We start from the raw sequence: 22600 nt of genomic DNA on the forward strand, positions 1-22600 counted from the left end.
GCATCAAAGGCGCATTGAAATACCACAGTAACGGTGTTCTGCGAACTACTGAATTTCCTTTTGACAAAACTGCTGCAGCAGATCATCGCTCTGGCTGAAGCATCGGAGACCACGCTCTTACCGGTGTGCCGGTGTACTTACTGTGCACGAACCACCCAGCGTGGTACAGGAGCAGCAGAAGAAGAGCGCGAAGATGTATAGCGATTGTGTCGAAGGCGCAATGAAGTGCGACAATACGGGATGCTCCTAGCTACGAAATTTGCATTTGACTTGCTGCAACAGACCAACACTCTCGGTGAAGCGTTGGAGACCACTTTCCTACCGGTAAGGATGCCGCAGTATAGCGTGAAGATAGACAGAAGTTGTGTCAAAGGCGCAATGAAATGCCACAATAACGGTCTTCTGCAAGCTACTAAATTTCATTTTGACAACGTGCAGCGCTCTGGCTGAAGCATCGGAGACCGCGTCCCTACCGGGGCCCATCTCGTGCCGGTACACGTCCCGTACACGAACCACCCAGTGCAGTACGGATGCCGCAGAAGAAGAGAGTGAAGATGTACAGCGATTGTGTCGAAGGCGCAGTGAGGTGCGACAGTACGGCGTGCTGCGAGCGGCAGACCCTCCGGACGGAGAGAAGTGGAGCGAGTAGCGCGTCGTGGCGGGGCTGCGCGGGGTCAAGGGGTGGCGGGGCGCGGCCCGTCGACCCCGCGCGGCGCTCGGCGGGCGGCCCGGGGCGCTCAGAAGCGGCGCGCGTAGCCCGAGTCGTAGAGGTGCGCGACGCTGTCGGCGCTGGCGCCGGCGCGCAGCTTGTCGTGCCTGCGCGCGCGCCGCCACGCGGCCGCGCACGCCCCCAGCACGCACAGCTGCGCGCACAGCGCGGCCGCGCCCGCCGCCAGCACCGCCGCCGTCGACGCGCAGCCGCCCGTCGCCTCCGCCGCGCCGTCGCCCCACGAGTCGCCGCTCGCGTTGCCGCCCTGCCGCTCGAAGCCGAAGAACTTGTCGGCGATGCGGATCGACTGCACCAGCAGCAGGTCCTCGGGCGCGCTCGCGTTGTGCCGGCCGGCGGCGGCGGTGGAGCGGCGGCGCCGGCGGCGGCCCAGCGACTCGATGCGGCCCACGGAGTAGGCGGCCGGGTCCTCGTCGCTCGCCTCCACCGCGATCGAGCCGCCCAGCTCGCAGTGCGCCGGCTCGCACGACGGCACGCACGGCGTGACCAGGGCGCGGAACTGCACCACGTCCGACGACGGGAACTTGAAGGCGTCGAAGTGCGACACCAGCTCCTGAGGAAAGCCGTCGAGTACGGTTATTCCCCACGCGAGTAGTTCGTGTTATAGCTCGCGCAGGATACAATGACCTGTTTTCGTCCAAAACGCTGGACGAGTTCATTAGTTCGTTCAGAAGGTAAGGCCGTTAAGTGTTCTCCACCTTCCGGCCGGTCAGCGATGACAGAATCGAGGCGGGCACCCTGCAATCTTTCTCAAACCATTTTACAAAATTAATTTTATCCATAGTGGATACTGTCGAACTCCGTGACTGTTTCTTTATGGGGTTGTAGAAGAATATCCTCTACCAGTCACAATAAAAGGTTGTTTATTCGTCACACGACCGGTTCCGGCCTTGCGCCCATCTTCAGGTGTTTATACATTCATTCACATGTTTGTACTGTTGGAGATCACTGTATAAATACAAAAAATTATTTGCTGATGACTTTACAAATACAACTGGGACAATTATAAGTGGTAAGGCAGCATTTGACGAAAATATATCTGTACTTACAAAAAGATGAAGCACCATTATTACAGTTATGCTGCGATGATAGTTTTGCCACTTAGTTACACACTTATGGTCATTTTCACGCCCATATATCAGGTATAGCTCCATATTACACTATTTTGATGTGACTCGTGAAATACACTATGTTTACATACAAACATGTGGGCTGTGGTCAAAGAACTTGGATGTAGCAGATGTAAAGATGTTGCTCACACAGAAACTCGTAGGTTCTGGTCACAGAACTTAGCCACAGGAAGCCCAAAGGTGTTGCATATATAGAAATTTAAAAAAAAACTATTATAGACTGTGATGTTTCTTGACACACATTATGAAATTTTTTGGTTAACATTTTTATTCGGTAAAAAAAATTCGCTTTACTTACAGCTTTATACAGCGTCAAAAGTATTTAAACCGACAAACTCTGCGAGGTTGTACGAATATTTTTCCCTAAGATCATTTTTTCCTGTGAGGAGTATTTAAACCGGTAGAGGAAGATTTCTCTGGCGGCAAGTTAATTGAACCAACAAACACTTTTCCATTTTTTTTATGACCAAGATACAACACATTAACACAACCCAATTTCAGTTACAGCAGATTTTCAAAAATGCCTCCATTGACACGTAAACAAAGGTTACACCGTCGGATCATGTTCTGTCTGACACGGACAAAAACACCAGGAGTATCCTGAATTGTTCATGCTGCTGCTACTATCCGGGCAACCAGATCCTCTTCTGATGCAACAGGACTTGGGTAAACAAGGTTGCGCATCTCTCCCCACACAAAAAAGTTCGGAGGGGACATGTCTGGGGATCGAGCAGCCCATGGTAGAGGACCACCTCTGCCACTCCACGTTTCTGCCTGGAATCGACGCACACGACAACTGAAATGTGCCGACGCCCCGTCATGTTGGAACCACATGCGTTGTCTTTTAGGGAGCGGAACGCCTTCCAGCAATTCTGGCAATGCTCTGACAAGAAAATTGTAATAGTGTCTGCCATTTAATGGCCTAGGTAGTAGATACGGCCCAATTAAACAGTCCCCAACAACGCCGACCCACACATTAATGAAGAACCGCACTTGATGAGCGCTAGTAACTGTGGCATGTGGGTTATCCTCACTCCAAACATGCCAGTTGTGCATATTGAAGACTCCATCACGCCCGAACGTTGCTTCATCGGTAAACAACAATCAGGATGGAAATGTAGGATGCATTCCACACTGTTCCAGGTACCACTGCGAAAACTGTGCTCTAGGTGGATAATGAACTGGTTCCAGGTTGTGGACACGCTCTAAGTGAAATGGACGTAACAGTTACTCTCCAAGGACTGTTCTTACATTCGTCTGATTCGTCCCCATGTTACGTGCAATTGCACGAGTGCTGATTCAAGGATCCTACTCCACATGCTGCAAGACAGCTTCCTCAAATTGCAGCGTTCTTACCGTGCGACGGTGTCCCTGTCCAGGCAATCTGCTAAATGACCCGGTCTCACGCAGACGTTGGTACACAGTAGCAAAGGTCGTATGACGCGGGATACGGCGATTAGGAGATTGTTGTTGATAAACCCGCTGTGCAGATTGTCCATTGTCGTGCGCTACGTAGTACGGACCAACCATATCAGTGAACTCACTACAGGTGTATCGCTCCATTAGTAAACAGAGACAATGCACTACTACACTGGTGGAGAGCAGTTGCCTACAACTGAACATCGTAATACGGCCTCTAACAACTGAAGAGCGTAATACGGCCTCCACCGGTTTAAATAATCCTCATAGGAAAAAATGACAGTAGAGAAAAATATTTGTTTTGATGTCCCCTACACCCTTCTAGAGTTTGTCGGTTTAAATACTTTTTACCCTGCATGTCAGGGGTCAGCTTTATACGGCAGGGGCCAAATGCAGGGAGCGAAAGGCTATTTACAATGTGCAAAGAAACCAGATGGCAGTTATAAGAGTCGAGGGGCGTGAAAGGGATGCAGTGGTTGGGAAGGGAGTGAGACGTGGTTGTAGCCTATCCCCGATGTTATTGAGTCTTTATATTGAGCAAGCAGTAAAGGAAACAAAAGAAAAATTTGGAGTATGAATTAAAACCCGTGGAGGAGAAAAAAAACTTTGAGGTTTCCCAAAGACATTGTAATTCTGTCAGAGACAGCAAAGGACCTGGAAGAGCAGCTGAACCGAATGGACAGGTCTTAAAAGGAGGATATAAGATGAACATCAACAAAAGCAAAACGAGGACAATGGAATGTAGTCAAATTAAATCAGGTAATGCCAAGGGAATTAGATTAAGAAACGAGACACTTAAAGTAGTAATGAGACTTGCTATTTGGGCACCAAAATAACTGACGATGGTCGATGTAGAGAGGATATAAAAAACAGACTAGCAATGGCAAGGAAAGCGTTTTTGAAGAAGAGAAATTTGTTAACATCGAGTATAGATTTAAGTGTCAAGAAGACTCTTCTGAAAGTATTTGTATGGAGTGTAGCCGTGTATGGAAGCGAAACCGGGACGATAAACAGTTTAAAGAAAAAGAGAATGGAAGGTTTTGAAATGTGGTGCTACAAAAGAATTCTGAAGATTAGATTGGTAGATCACGTAACTAATGAGGAAGTACTGAACAAAATCAATGAGACAAGAAATTTTTGGCACAGCCTGATACGTATAGCTGGACACCGTAATGCATGGAAAAGTCTGGAGGAGACCCTTGTCCAGCTGTGGACGTCGAACAGTTTGTGATAACGATTCTCAAGGACATGATTCACTTTCAGAGCACCGAAGGAAATGTGTACCATTTTGTTGGGTACCTAGGAACTGGTGATTTTCTTAAATGAGCAACCTGACTATTCAGTCAAAAATTCTGTTACCGCCCACAGTTGAGGAGGAAGTGTGGTGACCCATGCAGGATGAGCGGCTGTAAGTGCATACTAACGAGCTGCAATGGGTCAAAGCGATATTTCATCTGTGACATAAGTGTTCTTCCATTCATCATAGAAATAAAGTGTCTTTAACATTAATATGTGTATGTCATTACCATACCGACATATAACAATATCATAATCTTCACCATTATTCGAGGTTTTCGAATTTTACGTTATCAACTGACGTATTTGTTGTGGACGTACTGCAACGGGCAACTTGTGCGTTAAGCTATTAAATAACGATAAATGGTCTCGTGTCTCTCAACGTTTATTGTTTGTATAATGATCGGCACGTTTCGGAGCAGAAACTCCATTTTCAAGTACTACATTCACATTTAAAGCTAACATTTTCTTCAGTTGTTTACCTTTGCCTAGTGTATGTAGTAATTAAAAGTGGAGTTTTAGCGTTGAAACGTGTTGAACATCTGAAAACCAAAAAACATATTGGGACCTGAGACAGTTTATCATCATCTAATACCTTTATAATTTTAGTTGCAAACCTTGCCATTTTCGTGGGTCTTCTGAATTTTTTTGTTGCTCTTCAGAAGCTACTCGACATGTTACAGTTATTATGATGGTCGAGGTTGTGAAAGACCGTAGCCATTGCCGCGAGACCTGTCGTTGCAAGATTGCTTCCCGGGGACTCGCAAACAGCTGCATCCGGCGAGTGTAATAACTGGCCGTCGCGACATGCGCTGCAAGACATACTAACGGCTCCACACCTCTGGATTGGAGTCTCCGTCTTCGTAGCATCCTCGGAGAAGTGTTTTTGTGGCGCACCGATTACTGTGTTACATTTCCTTCCCTTTGCACGCGAGTATTCAATGTTGAGGTTGAGTCGTGCACACACTAAAGTCTCTGTCTGTTCCCCCTGAATAAATATCGAGGTTCACTTGTTATGGCCAGCTGTCGGCTGTTATTATATGATTTTTATAGCGTTTTCGAGGCAGTGACAGGTAACACTTGTTATGATATGCAGTCGATATTTTCGCAAAAAGAGGCAGGAAAATAAGTCAGTTATGAAGTCCATACTGCCCGGAGCTCTGAGTTTTACTTTCTTTGCAACGTAAACACCTGATAACTGGCGAATCCCGCTTTATTCTGACACCATGGGATTCAATGCATAGCACATTTCTCACCAGTTTCTTTCCGGGAGGTTTCATTGTCAGCTTTCTAACATCACACTTCTCTCTTCTAGAACTCTCGATGCCTTTAAAAATAAAATAATTGTGTTTAAAAATGCGGAAAGTCTACGAAGCACAGCAAAATATTTGCCCCTTTGTGTACTGCAGAGTGGATGCAATAAAAGCATGGTTTTGAGATGGGTGTATCGCTGGAAGCGGAAATATTCCAACTCAGCTACGCAGGCTTGTTTTAAAGGCATGGATAGCTTGGTTGGTTCCTATGTTTAACTGTATGGACGAATATCCATGACTGCATTTGTAAATATGTCGTATCTAGTATACAAAAAAAAGTTATGCTTATTGCGTATTTCAAATCCACGCGTTTCCTCATCCAACCCCCCCTCCTCTCTCCCCCCCCCCCCCCCCCCATCCGAAGAACGGTATAATAGAGATGTCTCTAGTTACGTAGGATATCCTCTGTGTTCACATCAAAGTGTTATTCGGAAAACTATTTTCACTTGGCAATAGGATTTTTGTAATTTTTGTATCTACAGGGTTATTACAAATGATTGAAGCGATTTCACAGCTCTACAATAACTTTATTATTTGAGATATTTTCACAATGCTTTGCATACACATACAAACACTCAAAAAGTTTTTTAGGCATTCACAAATGTTCGATATGTGCCCCTTTAGTGATTCGGCAGACATCAAGCCGATAATCAAGTTCCTCCCACACTCGGTGCAGCATGTCCCCATCAATGAGTTCGAAAGCATCGTTAATGCGAGCTCGGAGTTCTGGCACATTTCTTGGTAGAGGAGGTTTAAACACTGAATCTTTCACATAACCCCACAGAAAGAAATCGCATGGGGTTAAGTCGGGAGAGCGTGGAGGCCATGACATGAATTGCTGATCATGATCTCCACCACGACCGATCCATCGGTTTTCCAATCTCCTGTTTAAGAAATGCCGAACATCATGATGGAAGTGCGGTGGAGCACCATCCTGTTGAAAGATGAAGTCGGCGCTGTCGGTCTCCAGTTGTGGCATGAGCCAATTTTCCGCGGGCTACGCGTGAAACTTGCCCGCACGCGTTCAACCGTTTCTTCGCTCTATGCAGGCCGACCCGTTGATTTCCCCTTACAGAGGCATCCAGAAGCTTTAAACTACGCATACCATCGCCGAATGGAGTTAGCAGTTGGTGGATGTTTGTTGAACTTCGTCCAGAAGTGTCGTTGCACTGTTATGACTGACTGATGTGAGTGCATTTCAAGCACGACATACGCTTTCTCGGCTCCTGTCGCCATTTTGTCTCACTGCGCTCTCGAGCGCTCTGGCGGCAGAAACCTGAAATGCGGCTTCAGCCGAACAAAACTTTATGAGTTTTTCTACGTATCTGTAGTGTGCCGTGACCATATGCCAATGAATGGAGTTACGGTGAATTTATGAAATCGCTTCAATCATTTGTAATAGCCCTGTATCGTATGTGAAATTCAGGACTCTAGTATCAATCAGTCCAAGCATTTCGATGCACCTCTCACAAATTCTTGAGAAAATCGACCTTTAAGATTTCTGAAGAAGTTCCATTCACTACAGTTAAGATGATTTGCGCGATAGGCCCCACGTCGTACTCTGTAGCGTCGGTGAATTGTAATTGGATAATGAACTGGTTCGAATGTCGGTATGGTCTTTCTCTATAGTTTTAATTTTTTCGTTCATTCCGGATACCTACAATCTACATAATTTAACAAAATTTAAATATAATATTCATTAAATATATGCTAATTAACACACATCTAATCATCTGTTTTTATGAAAAATGCACGTCTTTTTGCTTCTAATTACGTATCACACATATAGCAAACAAAAGTTCTTAATGATCGATTCTTGATGAAGATTATTCAGTTTAAAACGAAACATTACAAATTTATAAACAATCTTTTATGCAATATCGATAATTAAGATTTTTTTATTTGCAATGAAGACTAGAATTCTGTGTGTATTATTTAATTGGAACCAAGAAGACACCAATTTTTCATAAAAAATGATGATTAGATATGTGTTAATTAGCATATATTTGATGAATGTTACATTTAAATTATGTAGGTATTCGACAAGAATGAAAAAATTAAAATGAAAGAAAAACACAATATCGAGATTCGAACCAGCGATCCGTTCACTACCGTTACCATTCTCCGACGCTACTGGGTGAGCCATGATGTCCAGCGTGAAAATCGATTTAATTTTATTGAATTAAAATTTGCTCGGAAAACTTCAAAGTCGATTTTTTTCGAGAATTGTGTAGAGTTGCATCGAACTGCTTTGACTGATTGACATTTTAGTTCTGAACTTCACGTACCATACCGAGCGTGGTGGCGCAGTGGTTAGACACTGGACTCGCATTCGGGAGGACGACGGTTCAATCCCGCGTCCGCCCATCCTGATTTGGGTTTTCCGTGATTTCCCTAAATCACTCCAGGCAAATGCCGGGATGGTTCCTCTGAAAGGGCACGGCCGACGTCCTTCCCCATCCTTCCCTACTCCGATGAGACCGATGACCTCGCTGTCTGGTCTCCTTCCCCAAACAACCAACCAACCAACTTCACGTACCATAAATATAAAAAAATTACAAAAATCCGATTGCTGACGGGTTTCGTTGTAAGACAATTTTGATAAGTTTGTATTCTTGCATATTGTATACACCGTGAGAGTATGCTGTTTTTATGTCCAACCTCAGCAGTATTCCTTTTCTGCAAGTAGCGATTGTGAGTGCTAATGCCAAGTATGTTCTGTCTTTCCACATACAGTCTGATGAGTAAAAGCGTGGTCAGCGTTACACACAAATGGTAAAAGATATTGAATTCTTGACTGAGATACACAAGAAGAGAGTGCAGCTTACGCGTCGCCACCCCAAAGGTCCGAAAATGAAAATCAAAAAGAAGTTGCATGGAAATAAGATCTTCATTTTGAAACAGCTGTCAACCAGATTCGACGCATTTGGAAGTCTCTTCCACGTGAATACGCGGAAAACTTGGTTTCAAGCATGCCTTGAAGATGCCAAACAAATATCGACGCTGTGGATGACTGGGCTACTATTAACTGTAATTGAATTCTTTGTTCATATGTGTTGTATGTATATGTTTTAGTCTGTTGCCAACAAAGTTTTTTTTGCTGATTAACCCGAGCACGATTTTACTTAATAGACTTGACAAAGAGGCCCTATAAGTGAAAATGTAAAGGATATTTACGTTGCTCGAGAAATAATTTGTCTGCAATTTATTCTGCTGAATGCTGGCAGCGCCGTAAGCTTAACGAGTGGCACCAAATGCAGGATTGCCCATCTCTGGTCATCGACGACTCTGGTTGTTTTTCTTACAATTTCCGAGGCATTTTCTTTTTCGGCAGGCGTGCTGTTTATCGTGCCCAGCTTTCGCTGCTCGCACCTGACTCCCGTGGGTTTCACAATTGTACAGGACTACGAATGGGCGCGCCCTCAAGAAATATACGAGTCAGAGACCATACCGTACGTGACGAGCTCGCTGCTTTGACCGGCACTGGCCGGGCGCAAGAATTTGGTGGCAATTTTCGGCTGTATATTTCCCAAAGCCAGCTGCACCAATTCCTTTGTGCTGCCGATGCCCGGTGTAATTGCGTGACCCTGCCGTTTGCGTGGCCGTCTCTATTGCGAGTCACGCAGCTGTGCAGGCAGCTCTCGCCCGGCAACTGCGATAACGAGCACGAGCTTGCACGAAGCTCGGCCAGCTGTTGCCGCAAATTGGGAGTCCTCCCGGGTCTCTCTGGCCGTCTCACGTGCAGCAGTTTGTTAGTGGCGCCGAGGAGCCGGCGATTACGCCTCAGCCGTGCCGCCCCAGCCGTGATGAGGCTCCTCCAGAACCTCTGTCGAATTCCCTTTCCGCAAGACGTTCCGTCATGCTTCTGGGGCAGCCAACTCGGAGACAGAATTCGACTAGTGAATCTAGTTTCTTTTATTGCTCCGGCGTAATTTCGCCGAATTAACTGATACTCTCAGCCGGCAGCCCTTTGAAATGGTTCAAATTCAATTATAGAGCTGTTGGCGTAAAGTACGGAAAATACGTCTACTGTAGAGGAAACAAGTTTTACATCTATAATAAGAGCCGCAGTGCTTCAATAGTACTGCTTGCCGCCACTAGAGCGCATTTTCGATCACTGGTTCCCTAATCAGGTTGCTATGTAGTAGCTTGCGCTAAACAGGCGAGCCCGCTCGAATTATTAAGGAACCAAATTATATAAACCAGTATCTTCGTCGAATATTAGTTTCGTAAAACTCATGACCACTTCAAGCTCTGCAGACATCATAAGATCTAACGAGTATAGCAGCGACAGGTATTTATCTTATCAGTACGCTTACCATACAACACACACGAGGTGTCATCAAAAAGTAACGGGATTTTTTTTAATTTCGCGGGATTCATACGTCCTGTTGTCTGAATTTTTTATTATCTCGTTAACACACTTGTTCCTGATGTATGTTAGCATTTTCAGCTGTTTTGAACATTTGATATATTGTTGACAGTCGAAAAGGTTGTGTTTTCGAGTGGTCGGCTGATTTTTACTTTCGAAAAAGATGGATCACAGAATTTGCATTAAATTTTGCTCGAAAGAGGAAACAAAGTACAGCACCGCATTCGAAATTTTGACAGTGGCTTTTGGCGAATCTGCTGTAAAACAAGAGTTTACGAGTGGTGTTACCGTTCCAAAGAGGGTCGAGAAGACTTTGAAGACGACGACTGGACTGGACGCCCTAGCACATCTATTACTGACGGCAATGTCCCTAGCACATCTATTACTGACGGCAATGTGGAAGAAATAAAGAAAATGGTTCTCGAAAATCGCCGAACCACGATCAGAGGGGTTGCTGATAATGTCGGCATATCCTCTGGCTCACGCTAACAATTTTTTCGCATGTTTTGGGCATGACACGTGTGTAGCAGCAAAGTTTCTTTCGAAATTGTTGAATTTCGACTACAAACGAGTGCGCGTAGACATCATTCAGGAAAACTTCTAAACAAGATTTTAACAGGTGACAAAACATGGGTATACGGATATGACGTTGAAACCAAGGCACAATCGTCCTAATGCAAAGTTCCTGAAGAGCCAAGACCGAAAAAACTCGACAAGTTCGATCACATGTCAATGTTCCTCTCTCTATGGGGTAGTGTATCATGAGTTCCTGCCTTATGGTCGCATGGTCAATAAGGAATACTAGTTGGAAGTTAGGCGCCGTCTGCCTGAAGCAATTCGGAGAAAATGACCAGAATTGTGACAAATCCACTCATGGAAATTCCATCACGATAATGATCCCACTCACATCTCAATGCCTATTCGTTACTTTTGGCAAAAAAAAAAAAAAAAAAAAAAAAAAAAAAAAAAAAAAAAGAAACCGTTATGTTGCCTCACCCACCGTGTTCGCCGGACATGGTCTCCTGCGACTTCTTGCTGTTCCAAAGCTGAAGAGAACCATAAAAGGACGTCGTTTTGCCACCATTGACGACATAAAAACAAAATCACTGAAGGAGCTGAACACCATATTGAGAAGTTGGTTCCAGAAGTGCTTCCAAGATTGAAAAAATGCTGGCACAAGTGGGTTATATCTGAGGGTGATTGATTTGAAGGGGACAAAGTTAATGTTGATGAAGAAATAGAGATTCTTTAAGAAAAATAAAAACTCCCCTTACTTTTTGATTACACCTCGTATAAAGGTAAACCGCAACGCTTCACCGAAATGCAACAAATTTAGTTTCAGATTTAAACATTCTGTTGGTTTAAGAAGAATGTAACAGATAAAATTTTGAGAGAATTCAAGTAGTTTGAGGGAGGTTGGGGAGCTGAAGATCCACCGTACTTGAAATATATTTACTGTTTCATTGCAGACGCAACTGAAGGAATTCTGATGCGTATTAGATACAAATCTACCCATACTTATTGTCTGCTTGCACATACTGGAGCATTCCATGATTAAATACTCTTAACCAGGAAAGTGAAAGGAAGTCACATACCAGACGATAGTGTGATCAATTACAGATTTCTGCTTCAGCATTTGGAGTCCACCTCAAACGAATATGACAGCAGCCATTGGCGAATTCAGGTACACCTACTGGGATAGTAACAAATTGGTATGGATAATACTAAATGTTATATAGACGCTTGGAAAACGTAAGTGCAACGTTTTGGGGGGAAAGAAAAGTTATTCTCGTGAAATCCTGTTTGGTAAATTTAAAGAACCAATGTTTAAAGAAGGTTGTGCGACGACTCCCCTTCCACTATCCTACATTTCGCTTGAGGGTAATGAGACTAATATAAGAGGCTTTACGACGCCCTGGACGACTAAGATTGAAACATGAACTGAAATTTGATTAAATTGACTGTGGACCAATGATTGTTGTTGTTGTGGTCTTCAGTCCTGAGACTGGTTTCATGCAGCTCTCCATGCTACTCTATCCTGTGCAAGCCTCTTCATCTCCCAGTACCTACTGCAACCTACATCCTTCTGAATCTGCTTAGTGTATTCATCTCTTGGTCTCCCTCTACGATTTTCACCCTCCACGCTGCCCTCCAATGCTATATTTGTGATCCCCTGATGCCTCAAAACATGTCCTACCAACCGATCCCTTCTTCTAGTCAAGTTGTGCCACAAACTTCTCTTCTCCCCAATCCTATTCAATATCTCCTCATTAGTTACGTGATCTATCCACCTTATCTTCAGCATTCTTCTGTAGCACCACATTTCGAAAGCTTCAATTCTCTTCTTGTCCAAACTGGTTATCGTCCATGTTTCACTTCCATACATGGCTACACTCCATACAAATACTTTCAGAAACGACTTCCTGACACTTAAATCTATACTCGATGTTAACAAATTTCTCTTCTTCAGAAACGATTTCCTTGCCATTGCCAGTCTACATTTTATATCCTCTCTACTTCGACCATCATCAGTTATTTTACTCCCTAAATAGCAAAACTCCTTTACTACTTTAAGTGTCTCATTTCCTAATCTAATTCCCTCAGCATCACCCGATTTAATTTGACTACATTCCATTATCCTCGTTTTGCTTTTGTTGATGTTCATCTTATATCCTCCTTTCTAGACACTGTCCATTCCGTTCAACTGCTCTTCCAAGTCCTTTGCTGTCTCTGACAGAATTACAATGTCATCGGCGAACCTCAAAGTTTTTATTTCTTCTCCGTGGATTTTAATACCAACTCCGAATTTTTCTTTTGTTTCCTTTACTGCTTGCTCAATATACAGATTGAATAACATCGGGGTCAGGCTACAACCCTGTCTCACTCCCTTCCCAACCACTGCTTCCCTTTCATGTCCCTCGACTCTTATAACTGCCATCTGGTTTCTGTACAAATTGTAAATAGCCTTTCGCTCCCTGTATTTTACCCCTGCCACCTTCAGAATTTGAAAGAGAGTATTCCAGTTAACGTTGTCAAAAGCTTTCTCTAAGTCTACAAATGCTAGAAACGTAGGTTTGCCTTTTCTTAATCTTTCTTCTAAGATAAGTCGTAAGGTTAGTATTGCCTCACGTGTTCCAACATTTCTACGGAATCCAAACTGATCTTCCCCGAGGTCCGCTTCTACCAGTTTTTCCATTCGTCTGTAAAGAATTCGCGTTAGTATTCTGCAGCTGTGACTTATTAAACTGATAGTTCGGTAATTTTCACATCTGTCAACACCTGCTTTCTTTGGGATTGGAATTATTATATTCTTCTTGAGGACCAATGATACTGAGATGTAATTTAGAGAGGCCACTAAGGACTTCAGAAAGAGGATGGCGGTGGGTTCTGATATAATTCCAGCTAAATTTCTAAAGTTATTAGGAAAATGAACGATATCTAGAAAACCCAACCTCATCATTGGGATCTATGACGACGGAATTTTGCCTGAAAATCTAGTGAATACTGCACTAGTCCCGTTACCATAGAAATACGACCCGAACAATCCAAAGAGTACGGGGCAATTAATTTCGTATTCCACATTACGATAGCCTTTTACTTAGAAGATTAGAATGAAAAATGAAGGAAACGTAGGGGAGGGTCCGTTTGGATTCAGCAAAGGCAAAGCAAAAGGGAGGCAATATACTATTGGATATTTGAGGATGATAAGACAAGAATGTTACAAGTTGACAGGAATGTATACGTTTGTTACGTTGACTAGATAAAAGCGTTTGAAACATTGTGCTCGAGTGTCCTCCTGAAGACCTTAAAATAATTTGATATACACTGGAAAGATAGAAGGCTTATAAAATAACTCTACACAAGACAGTATTTGATGATACGGACTGGCGATGAGGAAACGGATGAGATAGGCATTGGAAGAGATGGTTGACAAAGAAGTTGTTTCTCATCAATGCTTTTCAATATATATGCTGAGAAATTAACAGAGCATCAGAAAAAAACGTGAATAGTGTGAGATGAACGGCAAAAGATCATTAAGCAGTGTTGGATGAATTAGAGGAAGAACTACAATTTATGACGGGGAGGACTATAAAAATTGGAAAGGAGTATGGAATGAAAATAAACACTCGAAAGACAAGTGATGAGAGTCAAAAAAGGTGCAGGTTCGTCAAGATCTGAAGGAAAGTCTTTGGAACTGCTGAAATATTTTAGCTACTTCAGTTGTTTTGTAACTGAAAATGGAAGCTGTATGAAGGAAGTAACTAAAAAGTATCTGAGTATAAGAACTTTTAGAAAGGTGAAAGATTTGTTGACAGCAAAAAGAATTTCAATAGAACTAAGAAAGATATTCCCCAGATATGGGATGTAGAGAACTGGGTGGCAGCTTATCATGGGAAATCAGAAAGAAAGAGAAAAACTACTTGGATAGTTTTAAAATGTGTTTGTGGGTGAAAATGCCAAAATCGAAATGAATTGACAGAATAACGAATGAAGAAGTAATTATCATATTAAACTACTGGCCATTAAAATTGCTACACCACGAAGATGACGTGCTACAGACGCGAAATTTAACCGACAAGAAGAAGATGCTGTGATATGCAAATGATTAGCTTTTCAGAGCATTCACACAGGGTTGGCGCCGGTGGCGTCACCTACAACGTACTGACATGAGGAAAGTTTCCAACCGATTTCTCATACACAAACAGCAGTTGACCGGCGTTGCCTGGTGAAACGTTGTTGTGATGCCTCGTGTAAGGAGGAGAAATGCCTACCATCACGTTTCCCACTTTGATAAAGGTCGGATTGTAGCCTATCGCGATTGCGGTTTATCGTATCGCGACATTGCTGCTCGGGTTGGTCGAGATGCAATGACTGTTAGCAGAATATGAAATCGGTGGGTTCAGGAGGGTAATACGAAACGCCGTGCTGGATCCCAACGGCCTCGTATCACTAGCAATCGAGATGACAGGCATCTTATCAGCATGGCTGTAACGGATCGTGCAGCCACGTCTCGATCCCTGAGTCAACATATGGGGACGTTTGCAAGACAACAACCATCTGCACGAACAGTTCGACGACATTTGCAGCAGCACGGACTATCAGCTCGGAGACCATGAATGCAGTTACCCTTGACGCTGCATCACAGACAGGAGCGCCTGCGATGGTGTGCTCAACGACGAACCTGGGTGCACGAATGGCAAAACGTCATTTTATCGGATGAATCCAGGTTCTGTTTACAGCATCATGATGGTCGCATCCGTGTTTGGCGACATCGCGGTGAACGCACATTGGAAGCGTGTATTCGTCATCGCCATACTGGCGTATCACCCGGCGTGATGGTATGGGGTGCCATTGGTTACACGTCTCGGTCATATCTTGTTCCTATTGACGGCACTTTGAACAGTGGACGTTACATCATGATGGTCGCAAACCCTACATTTCAGCAGGATAATGCACGACCGCATGTTGCAGTTCCTGTGAGAGCCTTTCTGGATACTGAAAATGTTCGACTGCTGCCCTGGCCAGCACATGCTCCAGATCTCTCACCAATTGAAAACGTGTGGTCAATGGTGGCCGAGCAACTGGCTCGTCACAATACGCCAGTCACTACTCTTGATGAACTGTGGTATCGTGTTGAAGCTGCATGGGCAGCTGTACCTGTACACGCCATCCAAGCTCTGTTTGATTAAATGCCCAGGCGTATCAAGGCCGTTATTACGGCCAGAGGTGGTTATTATGGGTACTGATTTCTCAGGATCTATGCACCCAAATTGCGTGAAAATGTTATCACATGTCATTTCTAGTATAATATATTTGTCCAATGAATACCCGTTTATCATCTGCATTTCTTTTTGGTGTAGCAATTTTAATGGCCAGTAGTGTAGATCGGATTACATTACGTTTACTGTTAGTTCCAGTAGATCCATAGAGAGGAGTTCATTCAGGATGCAGAACATGCAATAGGAGAAGAAAGAGAACTTAGGGAAAACATCTTGACTGAGACATACATTGCGAGGAAAGATTTCAGGGAATAGAGGAAGAGGATCAAGAAGAGTTGAATGCTGGACGATATAAAACATGGGCGAAGTTAGCAGCAGGCGAAGGAAGAAGCGCAGGTCGTAGGAAACAAGACATGCCTGTTGCAAGACAGATAAACCAAAGAACAAACACAATGAGTTTAAGCACGCACACAAGAATAAAGGGGCAGTGATTTTCTCACACCCAGCCCGCGACTGGAACAGGCTAGAAAATCTCCAGTAGCGGCACGAAGTAGCCTCTGGCGCGCACTGCGTACCTTTTGCGTGTCCATGCTCCTGAAGATGGGCCCCATGATGGCGTGGTCGGTGGGGCAGCCGTCGGAGTCTATGAGCAGGATCTCGCTGTTGCCGACGCCGTCCATGGCGACCAGGTCGCGCACGAAGATGTCGAAGGGCGAGCTGGGGTCGAGGATGCTGAACCTGAGCGCCAGGGGGTCTCCCACCTGGGCGGCGGGCAGCGGCCGGTCCGACACGCGGCGGTCCGTGACGCGCATCGCCACCGACGGCGACTCCACCACGGCGTCCTCGCTCAGCGCCGGCCTGCCGACACCACACAGCCCTCACTGCACTGGGAGTTTGGAGAGACATCGACAAAAGCAGGCCTGCTCCAGGGAAGTGTGTTGGGATCCTTGCTGTTCGTATTGTGTATTAATCACCTCGCGGGCAGTATTAATAGTAACTTCCGACTGCTTGTGGCTGACGAAGTTATTTATAAAAATGAAGTAGTGTTGGAAAAGCAGCATAAATATCCAATCAGATCTTGATAACATTTCAAAGTGCTGCAAAAGAGGCAACTTCCTTTAAACGTCCAGAAATGTAAAACTGTGCACTTCAAGAAACGAAACCGAGCGAGGTGGCGCTGTGGTTAGCACACTGGACTTGCATTCGGTAGGACGACGGTTCTATCCCGCATCCGGCCACCCTGATTTAGGTTTTCCGTGATTTCCCTAAATCGCGCCAGGCAAGTGCCGGGATGGTTACTTTGAAAGGGCACGGCCGACTTCCTTCCCCGTTTTTCTGTAATCCGATGAGACCGATGAACTCGCTGCTTGGTCTCCACTCCCAAATAACCCAACCCAAGAAACGAAGAATCATACAGACCTGCCACTAAAATATCAGTGACCCACAACTGGAAGCATTCAATTCGTACAAATTCCTGAATGCAACAATTTTCAGGGATTTGCTTTGGGAATATAAAACCTCAGTCTACATTTCGTTTTGAATGAGATTTTCACTCTGCAGCGGAGTGTGCGCTGACATGAAACTTCCTGGCAGATTAAAACTGTGTGCCAGCTGAGACTCGAGCTCGGGACCTTTGCCTTTCGCGGGCAAGTGCTCTACCATCTGAGCTACCCAAGCACGACTCACGCCCCGTCCTCACAGCCTTACTTTTTACACTTCGTCTTTACTTTGTTTATTTACTTATATTAAATAATTTCACGATTAGTTTCTTAGTCGAAGCCTCAATCTCAAGCGCTCATTCGTGTACACAGCAATGCCTTCAAGCTGCTTGGATTGGCTGCATACGCGAGCGACAGTGGGGCTGTGATCCCGTAACTAATCGAAAAAAAGAAATAAAATAAAATAAATACGATGTGTAGCTGTGAAACATCTATTGTCAGAACAATTACATAAAACTATCTAGTCATCTGTGGCCAGGTGCTGTCGCCGTACATATAGACCGACAGGAAGAGAACATGTGGTGTACTCAGTTTGTTATGGACATTGCTGGACCATTGACGCTTTACGATTCTTGACGCGTATTAGCTCTTGTAGCTCGTGGTTTATGTCCTACGTTTAACTTACTAGTGTACTGTATGTCTCCAGTTAACCTGCCTTGCCTATTGATCAGTTGACTGAAACTGGCCTCGAAATCAAAGTTGCCCACACTCACGGAATGAGGATAGGAGAGTAGATGCAGGAATCTTGTATGCCGCACTAGACGTGGTCCTTGTGGAGGTTGTTTGCCATTGCCTTCCTCGGATCTGTTACGAAGTATCAAGTGTGTACGTGTGTCCTGTGGGTGACTGTGATGTATGCCTGTATTGGGTTCGTGTTCTTGGGGATGAAGGGAAGGGAGAGAGTGAAACCTGGTGCCGGCAACAACCTACTCCTCCCGAATAGCATCAAGGCCGACCGCCGAGCTGGACGTCACCATCCGAAGGATGTATCACCGTATTCTCGCTTTATGAGGCACTTCGGAGAGGTTTCGCAATTTAACCCAGGACACTGGATCACAGACTGTTGATCAACAACTTTGCGCCACGCCTTTCCTACTCTTCCCAGCCAGATACCGGCAGTGAAAATTTTTCTACCACCAAGATTCGAACCGGCGTACCTCCGAGTCGAGGGCCAACATACAGGCGTGTGTTAGTGTCCTCGGTTACGGAGGCGACTCTGAAGTTGGTTTGCTGTATCTCAATGCTGAAGTCAGCGATCATATGTTTCTATTCCAAAGAGAATCTCTAGCTTCTATATTGATTTGAACACTTTGTTTCTTAACAGTACTTTTCGAGTGATAGCCGACTTGACAATTCCATTTCGCGCGCTTGTTTCAACGAATGAAGTTGTTCATGAGGTGTTTGGTAGTTTTAAAGTGGTGTAACTGTCTTGACTCCAAACATAAACATACTGAAAGCATAATGTCTGTCAGTCACATCGAGCAAACTGCAGGAATCACCTCAGACTAGATTTTTTTTTACGTATAATAAGATCGAGGTGAGTAGAAAACTGCGTGGAGAAGTGAACGTATACTGTTGGTGAGTGTTAGTGGAAGGGCCCCACATACAGTCGACACATCTGTAGCATTCGGATAACAAATTCGCTATCTTAAGGTAGATAGCGTGTGTTTGCTCAAATCACAGCTTTGGATCTCTGATCGCAGGAAATTCCCAGGTGATCCAATGAATCGCCTGTGACTAATCGCCCGCCTGCAACAATATTGCTGACTGGCTGCGATCCGTTTGTACAGTAAGCATGGTGTCGTGTACTTATGTTTCGTTCACGAATGACCCCATGGAATGAAGACTCCACATTAGAATTAATAGAGTTGTTCCAGGAGTATGAAGTGGCCTGAAAAATAAAGTCAAACCAGAAGCTATCAAATTAAGAATTGATAGAGATATAAAAGCGTTGATAATCTCGGATTATTCAGAGACCAGCAGTTTGAAGCTTGTACCGAAGAACGGAAATCCATAGAAAGTGAATGGTTATAATGACATTGTACAGAGCTCCAGCTGGTGATTGTGAGTTAGCCATTAAACTACTTAACCCTTTATTAACCTTTTTAACTTCTGTAGTGAATGGGGTAATACTAACTGGATTACAAAATCATGCTTCTCTATGAAATGTATTCCAGTCCCTTGCAGTTTCGAGCTATCTCTCTCTCCCCTATACAGAGTTATCAGAACCTTCCGCCTTGCTCTGGACGGCGGCTTGCGGAGTATGTATGTGGATGTAGATATAATTGGCTTCAATAAGCACTCCGTCGTCAGGAGTGGCCTACCGGGACCATCCGACCGCCGCGTCATCCTCAAGGAGAATGCGGATAGGAGGGTCGTGGGGTCAGCTCTCCCGGTCGTTATGATGGTATTCTTGACCGAAGCCGCTACTATTCGGTCGAGTAGCTCTTCAATTGGCGTCACGAGGCTGAGTGCACCCCGAAAAATAGCAACAGTGCATGGCGGCTGGATGGTCACCCATCCAAGTGCGGGACACGCCCAACAACGCTTAACTTCGGTGATCTCACGGGAACCAGTGTATCCACTGCGGCAAGGCCGTTGCCAATTGGCTTAAATACTTGTAATAAAATATTACTGAAGAAAAAATTGCAACCATCCAGGCACACACACTTCTTAAATGGATGATTTATTTCATCGTGACTAATTTTGAATTTAGATACGTCGTCAGAGGGCGGCAAGGGTTTGAAATGTGTAGGAATAATTTTCGCTCCCGTCTGACGACGTATCTAACCCCGAAACTAGTTACCACGAAATCATTCATTCAGAACGTGAAGGTGCTTGACCGGTTGCAGTTTTTTCCAGCGGTATTAACGAAGACAGCCGCGCTTTTGTCAAACCATCATGAATAATAAAACATGTTCTAGTTAAACTAAAGAGACTAGTAAATGAAAAATAAATGGAGGACTTTAAGATATATCTGAGAATTACAGGCTGATGCATTGGCGTTTGTTAAAAAATGTGATATATTCAGTAACATTGTCAACAAGAAGAGCTTTGCAAAACAAATATAATAAATTTCTACTCTCTTTTTTGTCTTTTTTTACGAGCATTACTTGGCATATGCTGATCAAGCGCCACTTATATTGAACATAGCAGTTGATTATTCCGTATCAGTATTTCAAGATACTTCACGAATATTGGTAGACGCTGCTAAGCAAATCGCTCGCGTGCGTTAGGCTGGAAGAGAGCGATTAACTGGACGCGATGTTGCTGTCAAGATTGCCAGCAGTATATCGCTGGCGTGTGAGGGCCTCGAATAGACGAACAGGAACACAACAGTGAGTAGGTAGGTAGAAGAGGCGAGATAAATGAAGAACTGTTGAAGTTAGAAAAGTACAGTGCGAAAGGCGCAGGGCAAGGTAAGGGGCGGCGTGATGCGCACCTGGCGTCTCCGCGCACGCTGAGGTCGGCCTCGCTGCTGACGCTCTTGTTGGTGAGGTCGTACTGGCAGGCCAGCGCGAGCCCCAGGTCGGCCGAGGTGAGGACGGCGGCGTGGTGCTGCACCACGACGTCGGCCACGTAGCGGCCCGCGGCCAGCCGGCGCACGCCGCACTCGACGTCGTCGTAGCGCATGCGCAGCTCGAAGAACAGCGACGAGCGCACAGTGGTAGCGCACGCGCGGGGCCCGTTGCGCGCGTACAGCCGGCCGCTGAAGAGAGAGCTGGTGCGCACGCGCGCCACCATGTCGCCGGCGCCGCACTCCACCGTCACGTTATAGCACGCGCGCAGCTCGTACGTCGCAGCCTCGGGCACCACCAGGTACGGCTCCTGCGGGAGAATCGGGCAGAGTTACTGCCGTGCCAACAGTGACTGAAGCTGAGAAACGTGGATTGGACCAAGCTCGTGATGCGTGCTAGTACCTGTGCAGAAGGCAACCCACAGTATTGTCTACCTGAGACGCTTTGCAACATATTGTCGTTCCGAAACCTACGAGAACATACTAGTACCTTGCACGCTGGGCTAAAATTTTCGGCGTCCCTAGGCACATAACGGAAATACACTACTGGCCATTAAAATTGCTACACCACGAAGATGACGTGCTACAGACGCTAAATTTAACCGACATCAAGAAGATGCTGTGATATGCAAATGATTATCTTTCCAGAGCATTCACACCTACAACGTGCTGACATGAGGAAAGTTTCCAACCGATTTCTCATACACAAACAGCAGTTGACCGGCGTTGCCTGGTGAAACGTTGTTGTGATGCCTCTTGTAAGAAGGAGAAATGCGTGTCATCACGTTTCCGACTTTCATAAAGGTCGGATTGTAGCCTATCGTGATTGCAGTTTATCGTATCATGACATTGCTGCTCGTGTTGGTCGAGATCCAATGACTGTCAGCAGAATATGGAATCGGTGGGTTCAGGAGGGTAATACGGAACGCCGCGCTGGATCCCAACGGCCTCGTATCACTAGCAGTCGAGATGACAGGCATCTTATCCGCACGACTGTAACGGACCGTGCAGCCACGTCTCGATCCCTGTGTCAACAGATGGGGACGTTTGCAAGACAACAACCATCTGCACGAACAGTTCGACGACGTTTGCAGCAGCATGGACTATCGGCTCAGAGACCGGGGCAGCGGTTACCCTTGACGTTGCATCACAGACAGGAGCGCCTGCGATGGTCTACTCAACGACGAACCTGGGTGCGCGAATGGCAAAACGTCATTTTATCGGATGAATCCAGGTTCTGTTTACAGCATCATGATGGTCGCATCCGTGTTTAGCGACATCGCAGTGAGCGCACATTGGAAGCGTGTATTCGTCATCGCCATACTGGCGTATCACCCGGCGTGATGGTTTGGGGTGCCATTGGGTACACGTCTCGGTCACCTCTTGTTCGCATTGACGGCACTTTGAACAGTGGACGTTACATTTCAGATGGTTTAAGACCCGTGGGTCTACCCTTCATTCGATCCCTGCGAAGCCCTACATTTCAGCAGGATAATGCACGACCGCATGTTGCAGGTCCTGTACAGGCCTTTCTGGATACAGAAAATGTTCGACTGCTACCCTGGTCAGCACATTCTCCAGATCTCTCACCAATTGTAAACGTCTGG

The 22600-nt window shown here is 45.2% G+C and overlaps 1 protein-coding gene across 1 annotated transcript in view; it reads right to left on the reverse strand.

Moving 5' to 3' along the window:
* Window positions 1-737: 737 nt before the first annotated feature.
* The window catches only part of LOC126417099 (uncharacterized), a 221440-nt gene continuing 199577 nt past the window's right edge, over window positions 738-22600 (reverse strand). Inside the window, exons 6-8 of the mRNA XM_050084993.1 lie at window positions 20919-21304; window positions 16553-16835; window positions 738-1280 (exon numbers count right to left, since the gene is read on the reverse strand). Coding sequence (XP_049940950.1) covers window positions 738-1280; window positions 16553-16835; window positions 20919-21304 — 1212 coding nt within the window. The remainder of the gene's footprint in view (window positions 1281-16552; window positions 16836-20918; window positions 21305-22600) is intronic.

The sequence above is a fragment of the Schistocerca serialis genome, chromosome 8 (genome assembly GCF_023864345.2).
Source record: "Schistocerca serialis cubense isolate TAMUIC-IGC-003099 chromosome 8, iqSchSeri2.2, whole genome shotgun sequence".
NCBI lineage: Eukaryota > Metazoa > Arthropoda > Insecta > Orthoptera > Acrididae > Schistocerca > Schistocerca serialis.